This window comes from Poromitra crassiceps (assembly GCF_964638095.1).
Source record: "Poromitra crassiceps genome assembly, contig: HAP1_SCAFFOLD_92, whole genome shotgun sequence".
Taxonomy (NCBI): domain Eukaryota; kingdom Metazoa; phylum Chordata; class Actinopteri; order Beryciformes; family Melamphaidae; genus Poromitra; species Poromitra crassiceps.
The window spans coordinates 393,904-417,951 of NW_028152243.1; the positions used below are offsets into that span (position 1 = coordinate 393,904).

Consider the following 24,048-nt stretch of genomic DNA (forward strand, 5'->3'; position numbering starts at 1 on the left):
AGAACATTGATTTTGGCTATTGCATACGTACACTAAAGCACCCTGATTTAAGTACCTGAACAATTGCAGTTAAAAAAAAATAAAACTACATTTTTAAAGTGCCTGCTTCAGAACATTGATTTTGGCTATTGTATACGTACACTAAAGGCACCCCGATTTAAGTGCCTGAACAATTGCAGTTACACAATAAAAAAATAAAATAAATTAAAGTGACAAGTGCAATAGCTTATTAGCACCTAGTAAACAAAACCAAAGCCAGAACTGAAGGCCTTCCATCAAGTCTAGTAACAATTACAGTAACACAATTATGCATCTATTAGAAGGTATCGTGTTCAGATTTAAACACCCTGGGTACATTTGCACCTACACCATCCCGAAGCCAGAGCTGATGGAATTGAGGCCCATCATCAAATCCTGGTGGAACATTGTGTAGGTCTGGTAGTGGCCAGGAAGCTCCAATGTGTACAAGCAGGTGTGAGCTACTGGGTAGGTTGAGCGTACAACCTTAACGTAGAGGCAACTCATTTGCTGCTCCCACCCGACCCAGAACCTCATCAGGTCACGCAGCACCTCTGGTGATGCTATGGAAGAGAACATTTAAAGTATGTGACACCTAAACATTTATTTTATTACACTTGTATTATTTATTATTACAAATGTGCAAACATTCAGCAATAATAGTCCATTCTTATCACTCCTACTCCTATATGCAGGAATCTTGAAGTTAATTTCAATACCTTTTTAAGACTTTTTAAAGACCTTCTCAAAATATTTTAAGACCTCATCTCCACTTCAAGCTGTAATCAAGAACACATCTTTAATTTATTTTTCAGTTTAATTATATTGCAGAGATCACCCCTCTTCTACGTTAGTGCAGAGATCACCCCTCTTCTACGTTAGTGCAGAGATCACCCCTCTTCTACGTTAGTGCAGAGATCACCCCTCTTCCCAGTTTAATTATATTAAAAGATTAAGGACATCCACTGTTTAGTAAGTTAAAGATAAATGTAAAAAAAAAAAGAAGATCAACAAGGCTCTCTTTCCATCATCTTAAACCTCTAAAACTTCCTCCAGAACCCCTAAAACCTTCTCCAGAACCCCTAAAACTTCCTCAAAACCTCTAAAACATTCTCCAGAACCTTTAAAACTTCCTCCAGGACCTCTAAAACCTCCTCTAGGACCTCTAAAGCCTAAGGAGGCTAAATTAAACCAAAGGCAAGGTTTATAAAAATATATCTTGGTCACAGCAAGTCAAACTCTTTGAACAAACCTTAAATACCAACTAAATTTAATACCTCATAAAATCGTGATTAAGACTTTTTTTATACTTTTTAAGGGCCTTACTTTTCCCAAAATTGATTTATCAACTTTTAATACTTTTTAAGACCCCGCGGACACCCTGTCCTAGCACACAAAGACCAAGGTGCAAATTGAGATGAGAGATGCAATGCAGGAGAAAATAGGAGACCGTTACCTTCCTCTATGAATTTCCTCATAAATCCAGTGACTACACTGACGTTCTCCAATGGAATAGGGTCGTCCTCTTCCTCGTCACTGTCACATGTAGGTTGTGGCCAGCGAATGCTCTCGATCATGGTCTACAGGTCATCAAATAGAAAAGTGTTTCATGTTAAGGTTCTGAAGTTGATTGTTTTTGTGTAAAAAAGTTAAAGTTCTATACTCTGATAGTCATCATAGCTATAGTATGTTTGTTCAGTAACAGGAGTCTGTCTCTCCAGCTTTTTAATAAACAGGAAATAGATTTTTACTAGGCTCACCAATTTCATCCAATCATGAGTGAGAACCAATTTATCAGCTTAAATTTGATAGTATTCCAGTTCCAATTTAGTCTGCTCATTTCTTTGTGTGATCACTTCCAATGTCACTCGTTTATCTTGCGACTTGAGTTTTCTCTCCGGATTGGATGAAATTGGTATCCCTAACTGAAAATGTATTATTATTTTGTTAAGAGCTAAAGAGACCCCTGTTACAGCGCAAACACTCTATATCAATGATTACTATGGGGTTTAAGAAGTTTTACAGTTTTTGAAAAAAAAAGTGATGGACTTCACTTCTACCTTGTCCCACCCTACACGCATCTACAAAGTTTGGTGCGAATCGGAGATTTCGTTCTCGAGTTATCTTGGTGACGCGCTTTCAGATGCACAGACAGACTGACACACAGACACATGCAAGTGACGCCTGCAGGCTTCGCCTGGGCCGGGGGTAACAGATCCAAGCCAGCTTACCTGTGAGCTAAGTTTCACACTTGACTCCCTTGGGAAAAGTATGGGGTGGACATCTGCTCTGGCTGAAAGAAGCGGCCAGATTCCCGTTTCTTTCAGGCCTTTGCGGATCTGCTTAATAGGCTGCATACCATGGTGAAGCACCTGCAAACAAAACAGAAGGGTGTCTTTGTATACACTGAGGCACTACTTTATTGTTAAGTCATTACAGGCACAGATGCAGCATGAGTTACAGCAGCCAACCTCCAATATGCATCCCAATTGGTTTGGCTGTCATGTTAACATAAGGTAATTGATAAAATGATTAGTGTCATGTCAGCAGTCTACAGTTTCTGAAAAAGGGGGAAAAGCAAGCACACTCACAGATAAAACAGTTGGTGGGTGCACGGCTCAAAAAGATCTTTAAAGGAGAAGAAAGGCCAGCACTCTCAAAATGTCCTTTTTGTTGATTTAATAAAGCAGATGGCAAGGTACAAACGTTTCGACAGTAATTGTCTTCCTCAGTGTACCAGTGTACACCTTTTATACTCCTTTTAAGCAGTATACAGTTTCAATAAGGTAAAATGCTTACCGCTGTTGAAAGCAGCAACTGGAACAGCCACTCATGCTTGGTGGAGTTCGGAGTAGGTTGATACCAGGACAGGCAAAGATCAGTCAGACTGGTGGTTTCTTGTGCAGTAAGTTCTGCTTTCATGAGCTACAAACAGGGACACATCACAAAAAGGGGAAATAATTTAAGTATTACAAAGTTGCCTCCAGGCAGTCCACAAAAAGTGCAAAAGTTACACTTAAATAGCCAACATCTGGTGTACATCGCAGGGACACAAAAAGCTTGTTAAATTTCCCCAACACTGACCAATGAATTTTCATCATTTCACGATACATGAGAAGACAAACACATGCTGCATTGTGGTGCATTGGTGTAAGACAAGCTAACTTTTAACTGTGTTACTCACCAAACCAATAGTTTCACGGTGATCAAGATCAGCAACATCCTCTAGGGTCAGAGCTGCTGCTGCAGTTTCAGTCTCCCCCCCAGTTAACAGAGTCACGACAGCCAAACTGAGTCCTGGGAAACCAGCCCCACCATGAATGAAGTTATGGCCAAGAATCCGACCCGCCATCTCAAACAGCTTGCATTCCCGAAGCACACCAGCAGCTGAGGGAACCTGATGATCTTTTTCCCCTTCAAAAAGGGGTGTAAGACTAGCAGAGCCTTAAAAAAGAAAAAAAAGATAAGAGAAAATGTATTACTCCAGTAAATGGCATGTACCCTAGCCACAAAATGATATGGTACTGTACTATAGTCTCATTAAGTAGTGGCCAAAGAGAACAATGTAGTGCAAAAAATAAAAATAAGATAGCAGGTAAACATAGCATCTGTCTAAACAAGTTATCCATCGAAAAGGGTGGAGTCTGAAGAGGTGAGTTTTCAGACTGAGGTGAAAATGGGGGGTGACTGCAGTTGTGACTGCGAGGGGGCTTGTTGACAGGTTGGAACACAGGAGGGAGAGTCTCAAGACTTGCGGTGCACTGGCTCAAGGGTAAGGAAAGGGTAGGAAAGGCTCAAACAGACTTCCTGTGCTAGCTGTTCAAAGTGAGCGGGATGGGGTTGGATAGTGGATACTGTCCTGAAGGTACAGGGATGCCATGCCCTTGATAGCCTTGAATGCAAAGGGGCGATACATGTGAACATTTACGTTGAAGATAAGGGGTGCTGCAGCATTCTGGGTCATTTGGAGTGGCTACAGTGACCATGCCAGGAGGCCAATGAGGAGGGAATTGCAACAGTCAACATAATGTTGACCAATTTGTTTAAAAACCAACACTAAATCTTGAAATTTCTTAGAATAAGCAGGTTACATTTCAATCCGATTCTCTCATTTCATTAAAGTGTTCCTTCATTCATTATTGTCAAGTAATGGGCTTCAATTAATAGTGCAATTGAACACATTTTAACATAAGATAATGCCAATATCCCAAGCCTTTCTGTAAGTGTATCAACATGCGCACCAACATATACCAACCTAAATTAATATTGAAACCAGTCTTCAATTTCTGCATGGCCATTGACAAAACATGTCGATTGACGCCTTCACCGATTGCTGCATCTCCTTGAAAATAAAGATCTCAGATTAAAATTTAGAGCAACGAGATTATTATATATATATATATATATATATAGATATATACACACACACACACACACACACACACACACACACACACAGTTCAGTCTGTGAATTAAGTTACATGCATTCAACTTCCATTACACATGTAAAAAAGAAACAAAATTCATTTCAGCAACTAAATAATATTGAGGTGGGGGGGGGGGGGTTGAAATACCTGTCAGCCTGCCCTTGAATGGAGCTGCCCAGTTCACATTGTTCCTCTTATAGAATGCAATCAATGAGCTGTCCTTTTCTTCTTCAGGATCAAACATGTTGATTGACAGCAAGAGGCTTGGACATTTGGAGTTACGCTCCAGTAGTTGTTGTCGGAAGAACTGACATGCTTTTTTGGGGTCTGCTTCTTTCTCCCATGCTGAAAATGTAATAAACACATAATATCAGCTTCCATTGCAAAGTCAGCCTATTTTGTATTAACAGTGAAGTTTAGGAAGCCCTGCATTTTAAAGCAACATATTAGTTTTCAAGAGGGTTGATTTGTACAAGTGGTAAATGTTGGTATAGCACCTTTTTTACATTATTGAATCCAAGTTCTTGTAGAAATATTTATTTAGGGGATCATTGTTATTGTTTACAAGTAGACACTTGCTTAAAGTGTAACTTACCCCCAAAACACTTTTTCTTCAGCTTTTAACCAATATATATGACTTTGGGGGTGGTGTGTGAAGAATTCTGAGACCAAACTGTTACCATTGTACCATTTGTATCATTTTCAGCAGCATAAGTGCCCTCTATGGGTTGAACACTGCTTTTTTTGCCCTCAAATGAATGGGAGATTTGATACAACGTGACGCCACGATGAACCAAAGACTATGGGATTTCAAGATAGTTACTCCCCTACTCCCCCTGTACCCTTTTCCGGCTCCTCACAACTCCAAGCCTATTCCCATGATGTCACAAGCATTTTCCTACCAATATGGCACTACAATACACATAGCTCATTGGCTGTTTGTGTCACTTGACCTGTTAATTTCTAGTTCGCCACTGATTCACTGAATGACCAAATTGATATAACTTTCAACCATTTTGAGCAATGCTGTTTCCATACAGGCCACCAGCGTTGGCTAGTTGTGGATATTTATAAAGATTTTGGAGCTCTCATATAACAATGTTTTGTGATGTAGTGGGTAAACTGCGGGCAAACTGTCATGGCGTCGAAAACATTTGCAAGCTTCCTGTCTGAGCCGTCTGAGGCAGCCAAAGAGTATAGTGAGACAAGAGGAGACGATAATTTCTTGGTTTTTCCCATAGGTTTTTTCAAATCAAGCAGCATGCTGTTTTGTTACATATCTGGGGGGGTAAGTCCCCCTTTAAACCAATTACAACCAAACCAATTAGAAGCAGAAAATGGTCCAGTTTCAAACTACACCATAGCAGTACTTGTTCTGGATAAATTACCAGCTGATGGTGGTGTAGACAATCTTGGAACTGAAGGTCCTGGCAATTCCTCATTACTTGTCAGACTGGCTGCTTCCCTGCGCGTAGTAGCAATGTCCATTCTTAAGACAAAAAAAAAATTACTTGCAGAAATGGGAAACAAAACATGCTTTTTTTTTTATTGTTTACATATTTTTTCCTGCCTAAAGCAAACACCATACAAAGGCATACAATCTAAGCCCTAAGTATTTGCCCCTTTAAGACTTATGTTATTACAACTACAGCTGTAATATTACAGCAGTTTTCTCCAACATGGTCCCCATGGGAGTGAGCCAAAGGTCACAGGAGGCTTTTTCTGTTGAGGTAGTCAAATTGTTTAAACATCAACAATTGAAAATCATAACTCATTTTCCTGACCATTAACAAATAAGTCCTTTCTTTCATCAACTGTCTCTGCCTGCATGTTCTCAATGTGATACCGGTCCAGCTTGTCACGCAAGGGTCCATTTGGTTTCATTTTACACTCAAGAGTTAAGTTATTGTTAAATATCTGCATTACTTACAAGAAGTTCACACAATTAGAGAATGTAGAAGAATTGTTATTTTGATCAACGTTTGCCTGTTGTTATCTCTCTACCACAGCAATACAGCATTGAATTGTGAACAAAATCTTATACAACAATAACAAAATATAAGTTTTGGATCTGAGAGGCTAAATCTCATCAAATGGTGGCTCTAATGGCGACTAAATAATGGTCCTTGATATGAAAAAGGTTGAAAACCACTGATTTAAAGTGTGTGTATGTGTGTGTGTATGTGTATGTGTGTGTGTGTATATATATATATATATATATATATATGTATATATATATATATATATATATATATACATACACACCTTTTATCTGGATCTTAGTCATAAACTTCTTACCCTTCACCACACATGCTGGCATGAAATGGAAGGGCATCAATTGGGTACGCTGCCTGACAGATTGGGCAAACCTGCAAAACAAAACAAAAAAATAAGAAAACTGTCAGTTTATGAACCTCAGAATTATATTTACTATAGCTAGCAAATATTGCATGTCTATGATCTAAATTGGGTACATTGTGTGTGTCCCTTAACAAAACATTAGTTTGGTGATATACCCCACCTATTTACACCTTTAATCATCACATTACTATGAAGTGAAACTTATGCTACCTTGCTTCCTATGGTGGATAAAGAATAAGCCTTTATTACTGCCTTGATTACCTCACAGGATTCTTCCATCCCAATAGATTCTCCCATGTTTGTGGATTCTCCAATCTCAGTGGTAGGAAGGTCTGAGAGAGCTGTAGTTCGGAGAACTGGCTTCTCAATAACTGTGCAGTCTTCATCAGGAGATGACTCAAATTCAACCTCCTTAAAAAAAAGAGCTAGAGCTGTAGACATTCAAACAGTCATTTGCACACGAGAACAAGATAAACAACAATAGAAATGATAGAAATTAGAGGAAAGTTCACAGCTTACATTGCATCCCTCCACATGTAACGGTAACAGCTGCAAAGGCATTAGACTTCCACATTTCATGCAGTTTGCCTTTGGCATGTTGGCGAACTCTGGAGAGTCATAGGGAAGTGGTTCAGTAGACAGCTGCTCCTGTAGTGGAACTAGAAATAAAGTGTTCTTGCCACTGCTGGATGCCCCTTTGAGTGTCTCATAGGTGTACCCCTCAGGTCCTTGTAAAATTGATGTGAGTTTGCGACGTCCACTACCCCCTATTTTAAAACAGAAATAGTGTCCATTAAAACCTAAGTCATGCATCAATTAATATCAGGCAAATAAGTCTTTGTCAGGAAAACTTTTAAAGTACCTCTACAATTTCACGAGTGGTGTGAATGGTTAATTCAAAGAAGGATGTTATCTAGGGCTTTTAACATGAAAAATAGATGAGGTATGTTTTGCATCATTGGAGATTTAAAATGCTACCTGTGGACTTGTAAAACATCCAGCCTCCTTTCAAGGTCTTCAGTTTGGGAAATACCTCCCAAAGTTGAGCTTCAATCTTTAAAAAAGAAAAGAAGTAAGAAGACAACCCACTATACAGCAACTGATCAATATGTATTCATATTTAAGCATAGACTGATTACCTGACTGTGTCCCCAGTTCTCTGCTAGACGTATCATCCTCTTCCCAAGGCCGGCAGTGGCAAGCTGTAGTTCTTCTTCTGAGCCCTTTGGTGTGAATTCAGTGGGTCTCGGAAGGACATATACATGAAAGTTTGTCGTTTTCACAACAGAAGTGGCAGGAGCGGTGAATCGTCTTTTCCCCCTTGGCTGATCAGCAGGTTTACTGAAGATGTGTGGGAATGGCCTGATGTGGGAATAAGTTAAAGTTAAAATACCAAACAGACAGACATATACTTTCCTGTGAGCCAGTCTGACATAGGAATATCCCTGTCTGCCTGACACACAGCCACATGGAGGTCATTCGACCATCACCACTGGGGACCAACCCTCCTAGCTACCTATTGGCTAATTTCCACCACATATAACAGCACAGTACAGCTCTACTCGACCTGGTCTTACTCGTCTCTACTTGATATAGACTCTGTTTCCATAGCAAGTTTACTCGCCTCCGCCCACACCTGGTCGTCATAGCGACCACATATCTGCTCTCCGCCCATAGCCGAAGTAGCCTATAACGTATAACGTTAAAATTAAATCCATACATGGAACTTTTAAACTGGTTATGAACTACTGTTGCCTCTAAATGACCTACAGCAGGGATACTCAACTTGCTTTGCCCGGGGGCCACTTTCGTGAAATGATAGAAGGCCAGGGGCCAGTTAATAAACAATCAATATACATTTTTCTGTAGCGGATTGTAGGTTTTTGGGGTGTCAACCGGAGTTTAGTCTGACAATGTTGTGCACACCGGATAGTTAGTTAGGTTAAGTACATACATAAGTGCCTGGGTAGAGAGCAGACGGCGGTATTTGACAATTTAGCAGCTAAATCATAGATTATTGAAAGATATTCCAGATTCCAGACTGAAATGCTTTAACAGAAGTGGAGTATTGGCCAGAATGACATGAACATTTGCCGCCAGTTGAGTATCACTTGCCTACAGTGTACATGGGCAAATGTGACAATCGGCTAGGAGAATGGATATCACTTTGTTGTTACTCAAACTCACATGCATGCGCTGCGCGGGGGACGGGAGAGGCGCTACGGGGAGAAGGGAAGCCAGCCCACTACCCCGGCGGCAACTCACCAGGCAAGACCGCGGCTTCACTAAACCCCCGCCTCCGGCCTAGCGGAGCCGACGTAGCACACAACTACAAAGGGCTTCCCGAGGAGGAGGATAATTTCGTTGACTTTTTCTCTCTCAAAACAATTGAAAACCACCGCATGTTAAAGCTGAGCAAGGAGATCGATTTTATTTCACCAGAGCCGAAGGCAGCAACACAAAAGATTGATAGAAATAACAGAAGAGAAGGTAAGCTCCACTAAACTGGTATCCAGCATTGACGGTAGATACAGTAAACACGATTCTGCCTGACCAATCAGTCGTCTGCAGTGTTTTCACGTCACCGTATGGTACCGGGTCCACAGCGCTGGAACCTCAACAGAGCAGGTACCAAAACTAGCACGACTCAACGCCGACTGTCCCCGTTTTTGATCGGTGGAATGAGACAAAAAAGTGAGACGAGCTGGGCAGAGCCGCGCTGATACCAGCGGTGGAAATGAGCCATTTGTGTGCATAAGAGCACCTATCTTGGGCATAGGAGCCTGCACAATCTGCCTAGAGGTATCCCCACTGAGGAGCCCATCTTCCCAATACACCTGATGGCCCATCTCAGTCACCAAGTCAGGAGCTTTTCAAATACAAATACTGTATGTAAATAAGTATTTGACAGCAAATATTTTATGAAGTCATAGGATAAAGTTGGTTGGAAAACACATTCACCAATAAATTAAAATTCCTCATATTTGATCTCAAATCACAATATAGCATTGGATTCCCCATACAGTATATGAAAAAAAGGAAAATTCAATTAAGTTTCTACCTAGTTGAGTCAAAAATATACTGTTTTAATATACTTCAGCATAGTGGTGGCCGCCATCTTTAAAGTAGAAGTGATTTTTTGTTGTTAATATAAGTCTAAAATAGATCTATAGTCCCATCGCAATCACTTATATGGAGTGTTTGGTCCATAACACAGGTCTGTCAGTCACAGACCTGAGAGAGAGAGAACTACCTGTCTGAGGGAGATGATTCGCTGCTCAGGGACGAGGGCGGGGAATGCTAACTCCAGCTGCTAACAGGAAGTTAGCCAAAATGACCAAACCACTTACTGCTGCTTTAAGTGATCCATTTTGAGGCATTAGAAGCCATGTGTGAGCTGGGCATACAGCAGATTTGGATTAGGCACCCCCTATTACCCCTAAAACACATGTATGCCATAACTTAACACAATTTACGTTCAGGGTTAAGGTTTTTGGAAATCTGACCTAGACTAATCTTTTGATCTTGTGTTGCCAAATGTATTAAATTAGAACTGCATCACCTTCTCAAGGCCTCCCTCACTGTAGGAGCACTGGGTACAGTAGTCTGGCCGCTGCCTCCCGCCATCACTGGCATGCTCTGGCCTGCCCTGACCGTGGAAATTTCCACTCTGTTGGTCCTTTGTGAGGCAGTTGGGGCCAATGATAACTCGCTGCCCAATATGTCATACAAAGCTCGAGCTGTACGCATGGCCAGAGGTGATAGGTCCTGTAAAACAAAATAACATGAATGAATAAAAAGCTTTTAAAAGACACTGACAGTAGAGTCAGAGGTACATGAAATGATAAAGCAATGCTTATTTTGTAAATTATTATGTGCCAGAGCTCATTAGCTGGATTTTGAAGATATATTCTTTTCATAAAATACATTTTTTAACTATAAAGAAAGTGCAACACAACAATATCCTCTCCATTGAACTCAAATGGATGGGCAGCCATGTGATGTCACGTTCTCTTTTGTATCCTAAAAGGCCAAATAACACGAGAGCTATAATTGTTTCCATATCAAAGAATGCATCTATAAGCTCACAACACGTTCACGTTGCTCCACTACTTGTTGTCAGCTTCACAAGCAAGCCGCAGAATGAGATGAGCGCCGTTTACCTTAGCACAGCGCAAACACCACGCAGCCATCATACATCACTTAAATCCAGTTAGCATTATTATTTAGCATCATTGATCAGTTAAAAAGATTGAGACATTTACAAAAAAGTGGACGCATCACCCGTCGTCACATCAAAAACAGTGACTAATGTTGTCTACCCCACAGTTGAAACAAGAGGCAACTGTTGTCTCAAATAAAATGAAAACCATGTGCCAGTATAATAATTCAAATATACCACGGTTTCACGGTATCAAGTTAAGTTAAGTTATCCTTTATTTATCCCCTTGGGGAAATTCATCTTCTGCATCGCGGACCTTTATGAGTTATTGTAAAATCTGGCTATATAATATTAGATATATAATTTTGTTATATATGAAATTTGTTTAATAACATAATAGAACATTCATTTGGAACATCAGTAAACATTGTATGTTAAGTTAACAGTATAAAAATACTTTTTACTTTTCACAAAATTAAAATAAACGCAGTATCTTCAGTGAGGCTAAACCTGCAGTGTGACGATTTATTTCATCTAATTAATTTTATGTAAAACTAAAACACATCATAATATTAATAATATCAAATAAATGCTTATATTTTGTAAAATCAAATGGACACACTGGACATAAATAGTTTCAATGTTGATCACACACACAGTGACACCCCCCCCCCCCCCCCTCTCTCTCTCTCTCTCTCTCACTACACACAGCCTGTCCCTCCTCCTGTGCTGCTCTCTGCTGATCCTCTCTCCTCCCTCCCTGTGCTTCAGTCACTCACTATGCACACACAGTTTGTACCTCAGTTTGGAGAAGTCTTTCATCATTTTATTATTACTTCTCTTCAGTGGAATAGTTCATACCTCAGTCAAGTAACGTTAATGTAGTTAACGTATAACATTAGCCATGTGATCTGCCTCGGCAGATAGCCTATGAGAGTGTTTATCTGACTTTAACGGTATCTGCTATGAGCTAGATGTTGCCAAATTAGGACGGGTGGTGTTCGTGCAGATTTGCATCATGTTTGTGGTATTGCCTGGTGTGGCAGTCACTGGCTGAGCTTCCTCCTCTAATCTTCCTTGCCATCCGTGCTTAGTTTTAACGTAGCAAAAATATTCCCACGGGGGGAAGTTTCGACGGGGGGAAGTTCTGGGGCTTCGCAGCAGCTAGCCCCTATCTGTACTGCTAACCTAGCTAAACGCTACGTAGCGTAGCGTTTAGCTAGGTTAGCAGTACAGATAGGGGCTACGCAGCAGCCATTATCACGTTGAATAACAATAACCTACAGCCTGCTTAAGCGACCTGGGCACTCGGGGGAAACAAACAGCTGATACCGTGGGGAAGGTATGACTAGAGGGGATAATGAGATAAATGTGTTACTTACCGGTTGAGGTTGATTAAGTCTCTCCATCATGGATGTATTAAAAGAAGCTCTCAGTCTCCATGCTGTTCTCTGTTCTTCTGCCCGCCAGTGTTTGAACGCTGTGCGCATGCGCACATAACAGTAGCTCCGTGTGTGGAGAACGTGTGGAAAAATGTAAGGAGCCATATGATTGGCTGAAAGCAAACACCTGATTGGCTGATGAATCTGTCAATCAGAATCACACAGCTTTATCAGCCAATGGTGACATTCGTTGACCTGACCGTTAGACGAGTCTCAAAAAGGCAGCGCAGAAATTTCTCTCACAAATGTAGACAGGTTCACAAATGAGAAGCAGTTTGTAAATGCACATTGAGCAATTCGCATGATCTGTGAATTTATATTACAAGTGTGCCTCAAAATAATATTTGTGAAGCAGAGCGTGTGCATTTCCGAATTTATATTACAAGTTTGCATAAAAATTATATTTGTGAAGCAGAGCGTGTGCATTTCCGAATTTATATTACAAGTTCGCATAAATATTACATTTGTGAACCAGAGCGTGTGCATTTGTGAAACAGATTGTGTGCATTAGTGAGTCCGAAATACAACTGCGAACCAGACAATGTGCATTTGTAAAACAGATCGTGTGCATTAGTGAGTCCGAAATACAACTGCGAAACAAAGCATGTGCATTCGTGAAAGGTCAAGGACAAGGTCAATAGATATGAGACTATCCTGATCCCATAACATACTGCCCAGTTTAAAATCGATACAGGGGCCGATGCCACAGTAATAAACAAAGGCACATACGAGTCACTGCAGCAGAGGCAGGCTCTAAATAAACCAGACATCCCTCTGATTAGCCCAGGAGGACGTTTAAAATGTTTAGGTTTTTTCGAAACAGCCTTCAGCTACAAAAAGAAACACCATGAAGCAAAGGTGTATGTAGTCAGCGGTCCAACAGTAAACAACTTGCTAGGGAGGAGAGCGGCCGTTGAGCTAGGCTTAGTGAGGAGAGTTGAAGAAGTCAGTGGGGCGTTTGGAGAGCACGGCACGTTGAAAACTGAGCCAGTCAGAATACGCCTGAAAAAGGGAGCAGAGCCCTATGCACTGACAACAGCATGCAGAGTGGCTTTACCCCTGATACCCAAAGTTAAGGAGGAGCTTAAAAGGATGGAGACCTTAGGGGTGATTGAAAAAGTCACTCAGCCAACTGACTGGTGTAGCCCCATGGTGCCAGTAGTAAACAAAAAGGGGAAAGTGCGTATATGTGTAGACATGAAGAGAGTGAACGAACAGGTGAAAAGGGAAAGATACATACTCCCAACTGTAGAAGAGACCATAGCTATACTAACAGGGGGCAAAGGCTTCACCACTCTCGACACATCTAGTGGATTTTGGCAAATCCCTTTGCATAGCGAGAGCAGCCTACTCACAACCTTTATCACACCATTTGGCAGGTTTTGCTTTAAACGGCTGCCATTTGGCATTAGCATAGCACCAGAGATTTTCCAGAGGAAAATGCATGAGCTGCTGCATGACATTGATGGGGTGGCGGTGTTTATGGATGATGTAATTGTTCAGGGACCCAGCATGCAGGAGCACGACATCCGCTTAGGCAAAGTCCTGAAAAGGATGGAGACAGCAGGATTAAAATTAAACAGAAGCAAATGCTGCTTCAGACAAAATGAGCTACACTTCCTGGGTCAAGTGGTAAATGAAAGAGGGGTGCAGCCAAATCCAGAGAAGGTTAGGGCTATAGCAGAGCTACAAACCCCAACAAATGTAGCTGAGCTGCAAAGAGCACTCGGAATGGTAAATTATGTAGGGAAGTACATACCCCACCTGTCAACCACCGGGGGGCCACTCTATGACCTCCTCAAGGCCAGCACAGCGTGGACATGGGACGAGCCACAATAGAGGGCTTTCGAGAGCCTAAAACAAGCCCTGATGAGCTCGCCCGTGCTCGCTTATTATGACCTAAACAGACCAACGATAGTATCAGCAGATGCTAGCAGCTATGGGCTCGGGGGAGTCCTACTCCAACATGAGGATTGTTGGAAGCCTGTTGCTTACTGCTCAAGAACACTCACCGACGCTGAGACGCAGTATGCACAGATTGAGAAAGAGTGCTTGGCAGGGGTCTGGGCATGTGAGCACTTTCAAAAATATCTGTTTGGCTTAGACAGTTTCAAACTAATAACAGACCACAAACCCCTGGTCCCATTGATCAACACCAAAGACCTGGACATAGTACCAATCCGGTGCCAAAGATTACTCCTCAGGCTCATGAGGTTTAATGTTAAAGCTGAGTATGCACCCGGTAAGACACTGGTGGTCGCTGACATGCTGTCAAGGAGTCCGGCAGTCAGCACGAAGGACAGCAACACGGAGGCTGACGTCTGCTGCTATGTGAACTCCATCATAAGCACCTTCCCTGCGTCCAGGCGGAAGTTGGAGGAGATCAGGGAGGCCACACTGGCTGAAAGTGAACTCCAAGCAGTAGCAAAGCTGATAAGAAACGGATGGCCTAGCTCAAGGACCATAAATAATGGGAAGCAAGTCAGGGGTCCAAAATGCAAAAAGGAATTTTATTTATATAAAGACAACAAGGATCAAAAATGTGCAATGAACCTAATTTAAAGTACAAATCAAATGGACTCCCAAAACAAAGGCACAGGCCAGAGCAGGGGGAGCCAGAGAATGACAGGGTGGCTGAGCATTTGTAGGGTTTGGGCTCAGTGGCCAAGCTGCTCCCAACTCCAGCTGATTGCTGCCTCAGCCAACCAGATACTCCAGGCTCTGTAAGACAGACAAGAAGACACATACCCAGCACACCCAAGCCCCAGCACTCTAGAGGCCCTGGGCCGTCACACCAGACCACAGCAGCCGCCTACACCCCTCAGCAAGAGACTACTATGACTACAGAGGGAGTCTCTCAGAGTGCGACGGCTTAATCACAATGGGAAGCCCCATAGTTATCCCTCAGTCACTGAGAGAGGAAATACTAGGGAAAATCCACGAGGGGCAGCAGGGCCTCTCCAAATGCAGGGAGAGGCATCAGTGTGGCCGCGAACCACGTGAACGCGGTTCGCGGTCTTAAAGGGATACACACACAAATGCTGCATCAGGTATCAATGGATTAAGGAACTATTCAAACCTGTGAAATGACATTTAGAGTGCTGGCTTTTTATCTCACTACTTACATTAAATACAGACATGAAACTAATTTTGTTCCAATCAAATTGGAAATGTAAAATGCACCGCTTCCAGCTGTCACGATTCTCCAACTCCACGATTCGATTTGACTTTTGATTTTAAGGTCACGATGAACACATTTTTGATGTAAACTTTCTTTTTCAGCACAAACAGCTATGCCATTATTAGACGAGTCTTGGTTTGTAAAGATCAACAGATCATTGGTTTTATGCCCCGACAACTGTCATTTCCAAATAAGTTCATTTTGTCTAACCGAAATTAATTCACTAAACTGTTCGTATAGAAAGACTCGTAGTAGGTTCATTTGTGTCAATACCTGACAGTTTCGACTGCTGACTTCCTGCAGTCTTCTTCAGAGATGTCACAGATGTTGCCACGGGCGTGTCATATGGCTGGTTTATGTGGGTTTGGTCATCCCACCTATCATATAAACCAGCCATATGACACGTCACAGCAACATCACGTGACGTCCCTGAAGAAGACTGCAGGAAGTCAGCAGTCGAAACTGTCAGGTATTGACACAAATTAACCTATATGAGTCTTTCTATACAAACATTTTAATTAACTGTCATTCCCATTTTCAAGTTCTTCTTTTAAAAGATGGTATGAAGTATCGTCGCTGTCGTTCCAGGACCTCGAATGTGCCTTTTTTCACTTTTTTATTTTTTGTCATGAATCAATGCCATTGGTCACCCTTCACGTCTCTGTGTGGTTTTTAACAAATGCAACCAATGGAAAAGCATTAAAACGAGCTTGTGAGTAAATCTCGTAACGCCATTCGCCCTCAATCTGCCAGTCAAACCTCAAAATTCCCCCCCTACCTCCGTGTGTACCCCCCCACGCAGGACAATAAACCCGGAAAAGACACACGGCAGACGTGCTGTGTATTTCTCATATCGTTTTGACTAATCCTGGCTTCCTCTGACGTTAATATATCAATCAAATGTTTTCCAGTTATTCCTTGGCTGCAAACTTGTTTTAACATGCAAATCGGAGTGCTTTCTGACGAGAATAAAGTAACGTTAACGTTACGTTATGTCAGACTATTTCTCACCCCATGCCAAAGCCCCCATTCGGCCATGAGAGGCGAGGGGCAATGCTGTTGCTCCTGCGCGCGCCCCCGCGGCCTGGAGCTTGGGGGCTCGTGCATGAGCATGCGACATCTCCCATGCACTCCCGCAAATAAGTAATGTTATGTAAGAGGGCGAGAGAGAACATCCATGATCGCTAACAGCAAGCTATGCTAATAACTAGCAGAGATGGGCGAAAATACATCATAAAGTATTTTGATACAAATTACAAATACTTGCTCAAAAAATGTATCACAATACAAATACAAAATACCTGTCTGAAAATGTATTTGAGATACAAATACGTATTTTGTATTTTGAAAATACATGAAAATACATTTTATAAAAACTTATAAAGAGCTGCAACGATTAGTCAATTCATAGATGAATTGCCAAATATTAAATTAATTGCCTATTTTGATGATCTATTAATCATTTAGAGACATTTCTTTAAGGAAAATGTCCTAATTCTTTGATTTCAGCTATTCAAAAGTGAAATTTTCTGGTTTCCTTAGACAGTAAATCCTCTCTTTAGTCCTCTGTCACAGTATGTGTACTCCCTAACACACTGCAGTTCTTCCATTTTAGTTTTAGTTGTTCTTCAGTAGAACTAATTTCTCCTTCAGCTCAGCTGTTAATCACCTTCTGTGAGGGCTTTTGACTTAAAGGCAGCATTTCTGCATGTTAACCTCAAGTTTTGGAACTTTGACTATGTTTAGCCATAGATATCTGACATCATAACATATGATATAAATAACTGAAATAGGTAAAAGGCATAGTAGGTCCCCTTTAAACAACTTCACATTCACCACCATGTCAGTAACTTGTCGTCACAGTATTTATTTAACGTGCAAACATATTTATACAACTAGAAAAGGTTACATTTCAGGAATTGAATGCCCTGATGCACATCCTGTCTAAGGTTGTGAAATTGTGAATCGGTGAGAGGAACGATGAGAAACTGCATCTCAAACAAAAAAGGCCTTCCATGAAATTGGACTCTTGTTCAAATCCTTACATCCTTAAAATGACTTCCCCTCCTTCTGCTTCATAAACAAAATCCAAAACAACCTGGCTATCTAGAACATAATTACTAAAGAACAATCACTCACTGAATACAACTTTCCACTATCAGCAGTGGTAACACCATTCTAGTGTCAAAATCTGCACAGCCATCATTATGCACAGTGAAGCTCAGACATCCTTGTAGCAACAGAAAGACATTTTTGATTTTCATTAGGGTACTTTGGTGTTCAGTTATAGTTTTTCAGTATAACTAATTTCTCCATCTATTCCAATCAGGTTTATGACAGTTAGTTGTTTTTCAGTACAACTAATTTCTCCTATTCAAATCAGGTTTCAGTTTAGTTCAGTTAGGTTTTTTTTCAGTACAACTTATTTCTCAATCTATTCATATCAGGTTTTAGTATAGTTCAGTTAGTTGTTGTTTTTCCAGTACAACTTATTTCTTCAACTATTCACATCAGGTTTCAGTTTAGTTCAGTTAGTTAGTTTTTCAATACAACTTCTTTCTCAATCTATTCTGAATCATATCAGCTTTCAGTTTAGTTCAGTTAGTTGTTTTTCAGTACAACTTATTTCTCTATCTATTCTGAATCATATCAGGTTTCAGTTTAGTTCAGTTAGTTGTTTTTAGTACAACTAATTTCTCCATCTTTTCACATCAGGTTTCAGTTCAGTTAGTTGTTTTTCAATACACCTTATTTCTCCATCTTTTCATATCAGGTTTCAGTTCAGTTTAGTTCACTTAGTTGTTTTTAGTACAACTAATTTCTCCTATTCAAATCAGGTTTCAGTTCAGTCCAGTTAGTTGTTTTTTAGTACAAGTAATTTCTCTGTTTATTCATATCAGGTTTCAGTTTAGTTCACTTAGTTGTTTTTAGTACAACTAATTTCTCCATCTTTTCACATCAGGTTTCAGTTCAGTTAGTTGTTTTTCAATACACCTTATTTCTCCATCTTTTCATATCAGGTTTCAGTTCAGTTTAGTTCACTTAGTTGTTTTTAGTACAACTAATTTCTCCTATTCAAATCAGGTTTCAGTTCAGTCCAGTTAGTTGTTTTTAGTAGAACTAATTTCTCCATCTTTAGTTTAAACCTGTGTCAATGTTTACATGTGTCAATTTGAGAATAAAAAGAAAAATGTATTTTATGTATTTGAAATACACAAAATACAAGATCTGAAAGTATCTTGATACAAATTACATCTCATTTTTCTCTGCCCAGCCAAATACAAATTACAAAATACAAAAAAGTAGTTGAAATACGTATTTCAAATACAAGTATTTCAAATACTGCCCATCTCTGGCTGTGAGGCAACACAAAACACAACCCTGAGGCGAGCCGGTGGAAGATGTTAATAAACTAGACAGTATCCCATTGACTCTTACCTGTTGAGATCTGTTTGTAAGAAAATCAAGGATCCAGCCTACAAGACATGATCAAGACCAAAGAAGCAAACTAGTTTTTCAACTAGAACGTGAGGCTGGATGGTATTGAACGCTAAAGAAAAGTCAACAAAAAGCAGCCTAGCGTGGTTTTTACTACCTTCTAGGTGTTTGTATAGGAGATCAAGTAGAGTGGTGGTCGCATCTTGCACGCCCCTCTTGGCTCTATAAGCAAATTGAAAAGGGTCAAGCAGGCACTCAGTTTTAACTAACAGCTCTTCCTTAACTAATTTTTCAAACTGCTTCATTACCACAGAGGTCAAGGCAACAGGCCTAAAATCATTCAGAGTCTTGGGGTTCTTACCCTTCGCAGAGATGTGATGGAAAGGATTTCTCTGTACCTCGTTCAACCTAGCTAAAAAGTGCCCACTCCAATCAGAAGGTGTGACATATGTTAATACCTTTCCAGTGTGTCCAATCATTCCAGATATATGAAAAATCAATACAACAAGCAATTCTGATATTTAGAACATTATTTTATATAGAGGATTTAGCATATTCAGTACAAAGACAGGTCAAGTATTTATATTACCCATTCAGAGATCTCTGAGGTGGATTTTCCAGTGGTCTCTCCCTCACAGCAAAATATGTAGCAGGTCAAAAGAAGACCCCTGCAAACCGACCCCTCCCTTATCTTTTGCGTGGCCTTTTAAACTGCATCTTCTTGGGGCGTCTCTCCCCGCAGGTTTCCTCCTCCATCTGGGGACATCCTTCCCTGCTTGGGCTGTCATTGGTCTGTCATATGATCTCTCCCTTCTGTCACTCCTATTTGGCAGGCGTGTTTTTCTCCCCCTCTTGTCCACATCCTGTGACCTGGCTTCCACTGGAGGTCACAGCACTAACCTTCTCCTTGAAATAGTTATCTATTGGTTCCTATCTACCAAAGCAACTGTTAATATATTTACTTTAAATTCCTATTTTGATTCTTATAATTTGGGTCAGCTAATTTAGCTATTTACCTATTAAAGTCCTATGGTTTAGAACATTATGTAAGGTTATTGTTAGATTTGATAAACTTAAACTATATTCTGGATAAGATCAAATTCAGCTAAATCATGGGTTAATCCCAGTCTGAACTGGATTTAAAACATCTTACAGTTCAAACTTACTGTCTCTCGGTCTGTAACCACCCAAAGGGTGTAACCAGAGTGAGAGCGTATTCTTCAATCAAAACAGAGAAAAACTCACCCTGATTAACCCGGATGAGAAACTCTTATCAATTACCACTTATTAACTAATTCGACTATACCTTTATTTTCCATTCTATAATTACAATAATATCAATAGGCTACAATTTATCTAAATATGATATAGCTCCCTTATTGTGTAGCAAGTGGGACAAATTGAAGTTAATCAACACACAACATCAGACTCTCCTCTCATTGGTGCTGTGTCCTTGAGCATATCTTCTCTTTTCTGTGGAAAAATCAGCGCATCTAATGTATGCTCTTAAACTTTATTTCATATCAGATATCCAATCATCTCAGTCAATCAGTAAGATATATATACACAATATGCATCAATATACATACAACACTGTGATGCTTCTCACAGAAACCCCTCATGCTCTGGGCTTTGTGGAATGTGTCTCCCACTTCCTCTGTTGATGCTCTGCAGCCATTTGTCTTAGAGAAAGCCATAAACTCTGTGTTGTTTTCCAGTCCCTATCCCAAAGTGACTAAGTGACTGAGCAGAGACATTAAAAGAATGTCCTTTTGTCAGCCGATCTCCGTGACCTCTGCCCCGACCATATCCTAAATGACCGTCCTTGTGCAGCTTATCCACCCGGCCATCCGAGACCCTGTGTAATGTTCTCCAGACCTTCCTTAAACAAGGCTTAAAACAACAGCTTGTCACACACAAAACATTGTTCAATTTCCACTAAACCCTCTACTGGTTAATCCCCAAGGCCAGCACGTCTCCTAATGGAAATGAAGAAAGTTCATCATTACACAAACTCAGCCGCTCCTCCGATGACCTAAAACAGAACATTTAAACATAATTAAAGATATATTTGAATTAACAAATGACAAGATCATCTCTGTAATTGCATATTTTCATATCAGCATGTAGGGCCGCCATGCTGAAGTATCTGCCTCTTGTTGAGTCCAACCTGGGCCTATGGAGAAATGTTTGATCAAAATACCACAGATTGGGGAGAGAAATCTATCAATCCCCCTTTCACACCTATTCTATAGGTGTGAACTTTACTCCATTATTTCGTCCCAATGCGGCACCGGACGGTCCAATTACTTCTCCTGAAACATAGCATATTATAGCACTGTGATTTGAGTTATCTTAAACATATTCTTCAACTTGGCTCTTCATCTTTGCTCCTTATTGAATCTAACATAACCCCCAGTTGAAACCCCCCTAACGACAACATTCAGTTCATTTAGTAGCATAACTGTTCCCATATCTTTCCTGGAACCCACTTAGACAACATTAAACCTCAGCACAAACACAACTTAACCCCATTAGTGCATGTATTCATTTCCAAATTCGTCATATTTTGGTTGCCCCCTTGTCCCAATTTGCACCCATACCCCCTTGATTCCATTTGTAACCAAATGAGTGCATGATGATTTGCTTAGATCGCACTATGCAAAAATGAAACCCACATACTCAAGATTGGACCTGTGCTGCAAACATTTGATTTCACAATGTGCCTGTATTTTAGACAAAATTATTTCTTCTATTTTTATTAGTACAACAAATACGCACGTACGGCAGATAATGTTTGAGATACTCTGTGAGTACATATTCAATTGTTTACTTTTATAATTTGATTGCAATGCACCTCATAAACAAGATGGCTCCTTGAGTCTGCCTTTCAAGTTTACAGATTTCGTGTACATGTCTTGAGTGGGTTGGATGAATTCCCAAAAAAAAACAACTGCTTTAAGAGCTAGCTTATTGGGGTGGGTCAGTCCCCAGACTGAGGCAAAACAACAATACTCTAAATGCAAACTCAAGTATAATCTCGTCCTCAGAGGAGGCCATTGACTTATTTATAGATACTTTTGAAAACCTCTCCAGCGTACTTTAAGTGTAAATTTAACTATGTGTAGCTTTTCTCAAACGGAAAAATGATAGTGTATCTTACCTGGGTCTGAGCTAGTTCTTCTATAGGGACGACAGAGAGAATTTTCAAGTTAATCAACAAACCCTTCATTTATGCAAAGTTGTCAACTAAACAAACTCATCATATAACTATTGTTCTTTTATGTGTCACTGCAAACTTTCTATTCAGTACGTATTACTATATAATGTGCAGTGTTCAGTGTTCCCCACTTCTGTACTTTCCCAGTCCAATCTATTTTATTTTTCATAATTTATTATATCTGAGTCAGTGTGTTTTTTGCTGAGATTTAACCTTCCATCTGGGTCCATTCTATATTCTACGCATTCATTCACCATGCATTCCACAATGTATGGGGACCCCCCTTTGGTCTAAATTAATCAAACAACTATCAATAATCATTAGATCAATTGACACCTCAAACGAGTAATCATTAATGAATCCTCCCCGCCAATTGATCCACACTGAAACTCCAGTAGGCTAGCCCTACCACAAATGATGTCATCAAAAATGTTCCAAAGCTGAACAGACATCATTTCACATATCACAGCCACACCGACAAAACACAGCACCATTTCGCCAATCTAAATATTATAATCAGTGCTTTCATTCTCCATAGAAACAATGAACGTTCACGCCCCATACTATCAGCATTGTATTCCCAACCATCCACATAAAATCCCACATTACACAAACTTCATCACTCATACCAACCCACTTAAATCCTATCTGTCTCCTTACACCACTAAATGCATTCACAACATCAAATTTTACTACCGGCATCTACCCATCACTCATGCAGTAACATAAAATCCTATCTATCTCAAATTATCACACTCAAATCAACTCAAACATGGAACTTATAGCCTACATAATCAGCCAAAGCAACGCTGCCCTGATGTAATGCCTTGCTCAAAGAGCCTACCCCACTCGTGCAGCCCCACCCTTAGGAAAGGGCTGCCCTCTTTGACCTTCTCAAGGGACAACATTCTTGGACATGGTGTGTTTTTAGACACGCCCAGTCTTTGCGCATGCCCAGGTCACTTATCATATAGACCTTGAACACAACGGAGCTCCCCGACTGGAGCTTCACGGAGCAGCCCCCCTCCACCTCTCAACAGATCCAGGAAGCAAGGTCCTGGACTAAACAGCACTGCGAGCTGCAGCAAAACAGACAGTTTGGTGTTACAAGTTCCTCTGAAAGGGTTTGTCCCCCTTGGATCAAACTGTACATTACCAACTTCATTTTAACAGACAAAAGTAGCGTGAAACACCCTCCTATTCATTCTGGTAGCTGCTGGCTCGCCACCGCCCGGTGCAAGTCGCGTCTGGTGCTCTACTCGCTGTCAGACCCTCCTTGGCCCGTACTGTACCAGCCCTGAAAGAAAACCACGTCTACCTGTTGTATAGCTGCTTAGCCCCCCTCGAGCCGGACCCGTCTCTCGGGGTTCCGCGGCGTCAGCAATCCTCTCCCTCCGCTGGAAACAGCCGGAAACTCCGCTTCCTCATACAGCAGCCCACACACACAAACACACACACACACACACACACACACACACACACACACACTCTCTCTGCCCAACGACATGGGAAGTTTGCACTACGAGCGACCCACGGATAAAAGACAACCAAACAGACAGACAGACAGACAGACTGACGGACAGACAAAAACTAAATAAAGGTTGTCGATGTCTGTTTTGATTTAACAGTCAATCGTTTACTACATACAGACATTGTTCCATTAGGCTACTATGGAACCGCACACTTCACAGGTTCAAACCCGAGCGCTTTACCAACTGAGCTATATTTCTTTGAATGCGTAAAGAGCCGGTCATGCTTATATAATCTACCCCGTCTCACGCATACATCATGTCTACTAG

General features: G+C 40.9%; 1 protein-coding gene across 1 annotated transcript in view; it reads right to left on the minus strand.

The window, feature by feature from the left end:
* Window positions 1-363: 363 nt before the first annotated feature.
* LOC310800829 (uncharacterized protein) overlaps window positions 364-24,048 on the minus strand; it is a gene marked incomplete at both ends in the record, with an annotated part of 32,927 nt that continues 9,242 nt past the window's right edge. The window contains 10 exons of the mRNA XM_083664735.1: window positions 364-581; window positions 1,475-1,598; window positions 2,250-2,390; window positions 2,818-2,943; window positions 3,203-3,462; window positions 4,274-4,360; window positions 4,593-4,790; window positions 5,834-5,934; window positions 6,744-6,814; window positions 7,068-7,237. Of these exons, the coding sequence (XP_083520861.1) occupies window positions 364-581; window positions 1,475-1,598; window positions 2,250-2,390; window positions 2,818-2,943; window positions 3,203-3,462; window positions 4,274-4,360; window positions 4,593-4,790; window positions 5,834-5,934; window positions 6,744-6,814; window positions 7,068-7,237 (1,496 nt within the window). The remainder of the gene's footprint in view (window positions 582-1,474; window positions 1,599-2,249; window positions 2,391-2,817; window positions 2,944-3,202; window positions 3,463-4,273; window positions 4,361-4,592; window positions 4,791-5,833; window positions 5,935-6,743; window positions 6,815-7,067; window positions 7,238-24,048) is intronic.